The 7,038-nt window shown below is 32.6% G+C and overlaps 1 protein-coding gene across 1 annotated transcript; it reads left to right on the forward strand.

The window, feature by feature from the left end:
* The first annotated feature begins 3,441 nt into the window (after nucleotides 1-3,441).
* Nucleotides 3,442-5,736, forward strand: LOC127730719 (protein wech-like). The gene has a single exon (XM_052239232.1). It carries the CDS (start codon nucleotides 3,896-3,898, stop codon nucleotides 5,630-5,632), a length of 1,737 nt encoding a protein of 578 aa, XP_052095192.1. The 5' UTR covers nucleotides 3,442-3,895; the 3' UTR covers nucleotides 5,633-5,736.
* The last annotated feature ends 1,302 nt before the right edge of the window (nucleotides 5,737-7,038 follow it).

Genomic DNA, 7,038 nt, shown 5'->3' on the forward strand with positions numbered 1-7,038 from the left:
CATTCAATTCTTAATAATTGTTTATTTGGGGTTGGGGCAAGCTTTGTGTGTGTGTATTTAACAGTAAATGGATTATTCGTTAGAGAATATCTCATATGAATACAAGTTCTTCGAAACTTATACTCACACAACTATGTTAACTCCTCCTTTAGTAAAAAGAAGTCTCTGGCACATATGTTATGCCCTGTCTCCTCATTTAAGTTTTTTTTTACAAGTAAAATTGAGAATGGAAACAGGGAATGTGTCAAAGAGACAACAACCATACCAAAGAGCAAAAATCAGCACAAGGCCACCAATGGGTTTTCAACACAGCTAGAAAATCCCGCGCCCGGAAGTAGCTTATTTACAAAAAGTTCCTTACCTACACTAAATAACCATCTTTTATTTTGACAAAGGGACACGCAAATTTGAAAAAAAAAATCCTTAAAAATGTGTTTCATAAAATTAATTTCATGTACTTATTCATTTATATTTTTGCATTGCAGATATGATATAGTGACAATACTTGAGGATGTAAATTTTGATGTTAGCTGTAAGAAGGATCAATACAATTATTTAGATTCAAATCAAGTATCTATGTTCTCGTCTACTTTACGTGGACCCTTATTCTTTCAATGAAAGGAAAGGCACATTTTACTAGAAAATTGTAAGAAATTATCACGTGTTTTGTTTTTTGAAAGGACGCAAGACTGAATTGGTAACCAAATGACATCCCTATTTATCGCCAAATTCTGGACGCCCCGAACATAAAATGTGATAAAGAAATACGTGTACAGATGATCCGAATACAAAATGTGACAGATAAATACGTCCACAGACGCTCCGATTATAAAATTAGATAAAGAACTACGTGCACAGACGCTCGGAATATAAAATAAGATACAGAATCACATGCACAAATGCTTCGAATATGAAATAAGATATAGAAGTACGTGCACATACGCTCCGAATATGAATTAATAAAAGTACCTGCAAAGACGCTCCGAATATAATATCAGATATAGCGGTGCGTCCACAGACGCTCCGATTATAAAATAAAATATAGAATTTCGTGCACAGACGCTCCAAAAATATAAAATAAGATATGATAGCAGTACCCGCAAAGACGCTCTGAAAATGATATCAGATATAAAGGTTCATACACAGACGCTCTGAATATAAAATAAGATGTAGAAGTACGTGCCCAGAGAGTGAAAATGTTCAATGATATTACTTTTCGTTCACGATATTCGTGAACATTCACAAATGTAAAAATTGTTTATTTATATTTCAATTTACACTGTTAACGTCTATTCAGTTGAATTTTAATTATTGAATTAAAGATATTTCGATACGATTTAAATTTCTACGCATACCTGGATAAATTTTGCTTGTAAAATGGAAATGGAAGTCACACATTTCTACTGTTGTATGTACCATTTTACAAATTCCTATTATATTTTGAATTGAAAGTTAACCTAAAGGAGAAATAATCATTTATTTAATTGATGAGAGAGTAGGTAACTCCTGTAACTGCTTCCAACATCACGTCTTGCTGCCAGGAACATGACAAAATCTGTTATAATGATCCTTTGATTATAGTTAACTTTTCGAATGTTTCTAGTAAAATGCAACACATAAAAACAACAGATTGCACTTCTATTGTTGGTAATTTGTCAACACTGAAATCTTAAGATTTCTTAATGCATATGTATCGATTGAAAATGCTGTCTTTTGTCTGATGAGTTGTTATGTTCAACGTTTTGAAATGTTTTCGTTTTAAAAATAGCATCATATAAATGTCCATTCGTGATAACCGTACGGTGACCTGATGATGTGTTTCTATTCTCGCCCTTTGGTATGTATTTGTATAATTGAATGTCTTACCTTTATGATGGTATGTTTCTATTCTCGCTCTTTGGTATGTATTTGAGACAATATCTGAAAAAGTATAATTTCCATGTTCCATCTTTCACCAGCAATTATATTTTTATTCAGGCATCTTTTTGGAAAATTTTAAGTTTCAGTATTAACTAGAGTATATTATGCACCAACTATTGTCAATTAAACACTCTTTCTTATATTTCTTCTAATAAAATATTATAATTTAAATGTTCAACCCCCCAAAAAATCATGTTGTCCGGTGTTATTTTCTGACAACTAAATCATTTAAAGAATATCTAAATTAAGTAAACAGGCTTCCGATTTTCACAAATATGATAGATTCTATAGAAAACTTGTCCCTTAATGGTCTGATTTTGTTATAACTAAAGCATGTGATGAAATTTTGCATTTTTAAGGGTCTTTTAAATTTTGTCCCAAGGGGTAATTTCCCTCCTGTTACCACTGGGTTTTTTCACCGGTGGAAACGTTTGAAAGACCAAGATTTTATTTCTTGTAATGCAATGAGAAGAGCATCATTTCCTGAATGTATGACTCCATATGTACAGGTGAATGGCAGCCAGTTTGAAAAATCCGAACTCCCAAAAGATCAGAATTTAGAGAAAAATAATTTTGTTGTTCTCTCCTGTTACAGCCTTTTTGTGTACCTTCTGAGAATATTTCATGGTCAGCACTATAACAGTAAATGTGTTTTTATAGTATCTTATTAAATTGATATGTAGATGGAGGTAAACTTCTACACAATTCGAATAAAAGGACAAAAAGTACCGTGTAATTCCTTTCTGTTACATTCTGTCATGTTACCTGATAAAAAGTAACAGCATAACCATAATCAGTAACAGGAAGGATGTTAAAGACAATTTCACTGATGAATCACAAAGTTAATCTACTATATGTCAAACATTTCATTTAATATAAGTTATGATCAGCATATTAAATAAATCTCAACATAATATACAGTATATTGAATGAAAAGACAGGTTTTTTTTTACTTTTGATAACAGCAGAGGTAATTGTGCAATTCTAGTATAGTAGATGGTAACAGAAAGGAATTTATTTTAGAATTTTTCATTAACTGGGCAGATTTTTCATCTTGCACATACAGTTTCAAAAGATAAATGAAATTGTTGCTGTTATCTTCCAATTGTGACCAATCTGAAATGATGTATTTTTCTTAAACTATGAAATAAAGCAATTGTTTTTAAAAAAAAACCAATTCCTTCCTGTTACCAACTCTGTCCTGTTACTTGTCCTGTTACTCAAGATTCTTTCATGTTACCGACATATCGGACTATATTTTAGTATATTTCTTAACCTTTTGTATTGCAAATGCTAAAATAAATAATTTGCATTTGATAAACTATTGCAGGATATACTAAACCACAAATAGTATCTTAAACTTATTCCTTATTCCCATTAGAAACTTTTTAAAATTGATTCACTTTGGTAACAGGAAAGAACTAGAATTTTTTTGTACCATTTGTAAAATTGCCATTGTTACCACATTTAACAATAAAAAAAAAAAACCACACACACACTCCAAGGAGTATGGGAATTTGGGCCAATTATTTATTCATATTTCTTTTGCGAAAACACCTTGCACAGTCAATAAACGACAAAGTAATTTTAGAGAAGCTGCCTCGTTGCCCTTTCTTTACAAAATATACAAAAAGTTTACAGAACTCAAAGTTAAAAAGGGGGAGGTCCATAAAAACTGACAAATTAAAACGTTATCAATCAAAGTGTGATGAATTTGCATTAAAGAATACAAAGGAAAATCCATATGGGAAATTCTTCAAATACAAACTCAAATTTACAAAATATCAATGTGACGTATCAGTATTGTCATAATCACTTTGGTGATCCAATAATTTAAAAGGAATAAGGAAGTATTACTCTGTATGTTTTAACATGAACTTATTACTTACCACAGGAAATCAACACCCTTCATATATATTTTCAAAAATATCTTCCCTGTTTTCACTTTTCACAATCATTCATTAAAAATTGAACGATGGCAAAGTCGAACAGGTGCATTTCATCTTTGATAGAAAGTCCGCCAGTATGCAGTCTATGCGAAACAAGTGTCAGTGTACATTCTCGATGTCTTGAATGTCAAGAATTTCTATGTGAAAATTGTCGGAAAGTTCACTCGAAAGGAAAAGCTACGAAGTCACATATAATTATCCAAATCTATGGTAATCGAGATGTTCTGCCATTTACTAAGTTCATTAAATGTACGGATCATGAAAAAAGCGATGTTATTATGTATTGCAAAAACTGTGAAAATTTAGTTTGTTCGGAATGCATTGCCGTTACCCATTCTGGACATTTGTTTCAACAGATAGACTCTGTTTATAACGTTAAGGTAGAAGAACTAGAAATGAGACTTGCAGGAATAGAAAACGATTCACTAAAAGAAATTTCATTACACATTAAACGAACCAAGTTTAAAAAAAGACATAAGAAATCCGAAATTGAATTTTTGAAAGAGAGAATTATTCAACTAACCGAAGTACAAAAGAAAGTGTTAGAAAAGAGAAGAGACTGTCTCTTGAATGACTTAGACGATCATTTCAATACTTCTGAAAAAATACTTAATAAAACAGAAATGGATCTGAATCTAATTAAAACGGAATTTAAAGACTGTCAGCAGATTATTTACAAATCTCTTTCTTCTTGTGAAAGAATTGGAGTTATTCGATCCGCCAACTCAACAAAAGAGAAACTGGATAAGATAGATGTCTCAAAAGGAGTCCCTGCAATTGAATCGCCATCTTTTGAGAAGAGTGACCTTGACGCAGACATCTGTCTAGGTGTCGTTTCATTTTCATTAAATACGAATGGTGGAGATACTGTTAGCGAAACCACTAATGGTGTTAAGGTGGAAACATCAGTAGCTGGTGTCTTGGATACGGATTTTCGGTTTATTTCCTCTGTGTGTCAGCTTAGTGGTGGATATTCTTGGACTGGAAGCTCTAGTGGTGAAACTATAATGCTTGTTCATCATAACGATGATTTACAGAAGGTAAGCGAATTGAATGTTACTGCAGATGACATGGCACATTTAGCAGCTGACAGCATTCTCGTCACTTGTCCAGATGACCCTATAATTCAAACAGTGTCAACCATTGATGGTTCATCGCAAACTTTTCTGGATGTGTCTCCTCTATACCCAACTGGAATTCACATCAATGGAAACAAGGACATTTTGGTGTCCATGGTTGAGGGACATCGTTATAGTTTCAAAGTCGACAGTCAAAGAAAAGTAGTTCGATATTCATCAGATAAGAATATAAAATCTGAATATCAATTTGCAGGAACAAAAAGACTTTTTACGTATCCGTACAAACTCTGTGAAAACACAAACTCAGATGTATGCGTTGTTGACAAGTCTGGCGCGTTTACTGGCCGTCTGGTAATACTAGATCAGTCTGGAAGTTTGAGGTTCACATACAATGGGACCTCATCTGTGGATCAAAAACCGATCTTCGATCCAAGAGATGTTGTCTGTGATAGCTTGGGTCGTGTTATTATATCAGACTGTGGCAATCATACTTTGCACATCCTTGACCATGATGGTGATATTATATGCCATATTAATACTGTAAAACTTGGGATAAAGTATCCATGGAGTTTATCATTGGAGTCATATGTAAAATTGTGGATAGGATGTAAGGCGGAACCAGAAAAATCTGACATTGCTAAACTTTATGTTATTGAAACAGATATAGACCAAATGTGTACATAATGCCTGTGGTCGTTTATTACTTTTTAAATTTGAAAATGCCTATAAGGTGTTTAAAGCCTTCCATTGAAAGAAAATTAAATATTGTTCTCAGAAAACCTTCCATATCTATAGTTTTGTGTCTTTTCGTGAATAGCAATTCGCCTTTTCCTTAAATAGCACCCAATATCAAGAATCATAAAAAGGGCCATTTAAAGGGTTTTTTTAAGACTGTCCATTCGCGTGTCCGTGAAAACACAAGTGATTCACCATAGAAGTCACTTTTTGTTTACAATCTTCAAAATTTATTCACTGATTTTGTGACAATGGTTATGATATCCAAGCTAAGATACTTCTAAGATAGTTTCGATGTGGATGTTCAGATATGGCATAAGTCGGTTCCAATATTAACGTTATGTAGATCCCAAGATATGTCTTAGGATAGGTTTTAGAACAGCTACGTTAAACAGGCCCAAGAAAACTACTATGTACTTTGTTGAACCTATAATAACTCCAAATACATATACATGTATATGGCAATGCTGGTTTGCCACTTTTCATGGTCATTAAGACAAACAACAAAATTCTAAATTCCTCATCGACTCGTATCTTATTTTATTTTTCTTGCAAGAATGTTTTCTACATAACACTTGTTCATAAGGCCTATGAGTTAGGTCTACAAAGGTATTCATCAAATGGATTTGAAATAAACCACACATTAAAGACTTATATAAAAAGAAAAATCTCCATTTAATAAAAATAGATTTTCAAAAAAAAGCTACCTTAGTGATAGTCGCGCTTATCCACCAATCCACCATCAATGAAAATATATAGTTTCTACGTACAATGTTCGTATTTAGTAGTGAATTGTTCAAAAGACGTTAAGTAAGGAGCCGTTATGCATCCAGCGCAGTTATATCATTTACCGTTCGAAAGCTTTCTGTTTTGCCCGGTCGTCAGATATCCTATGACGTAATTCCGATTCAACAAAGTCAAAAGTCATTAGTTTTACAAGACACAAAATAGTTCTTGTATGATGCAAACAAATATATATATAAAACACGAACTTTGAAAAGGATACAACAATTCCTTATCAAACGTACATCAAGTGGTCAATAATGGAATTTTCAGTAAAATAATGATATTGCCAAACATTTCTTTCAATTTAAAGTCAAGCAAAAAGTAAAATAACAAAAAATACCGAACTCCAATGAAAATTCAAATCGGAAAGTCCCTTATCAGATGGCAAAATCAAAAGCTCAAACACATCAAACGAATGGAAAACAACTGTCATATTCCTGACTTGATGCAGGCATTTCCTTAAACCTGGTTTTATAGCTAGCTAAACCTCTCACATGTAGGACAGTCGCATAAAATTCCATTATATTGACAACAATGTGTGAACAAAACAAACAGACATAATAGGTAAA

This window comes from Mytilus californianus, unplaced genomic scaffold (genome assembly GCF_021869535.1).
Source record: "Mytilus californianus isolate M0D057914Y unplaced genomic scaffold, xbMytCali1.0.p SCAF_2, whole genome shotgun sequence".
Classification (NCBI taxonomy): domain Eukaryota; kingdom Metazoa; phylum Mollusca; class Bivalvia; order Mytilida; family Mytilidae; genus Mytilus; species Mytilus californianus.

What these genes read in the sequence shown, in the direction of transcription:
- LOC127730719 (XM_052239232.1), top strand. Translation starts at nt 3,896, where the DNA reads ATGGCAAAGTCGAACAGGTGCATTTCATCTTTGATAGAAAGTCCGCCA.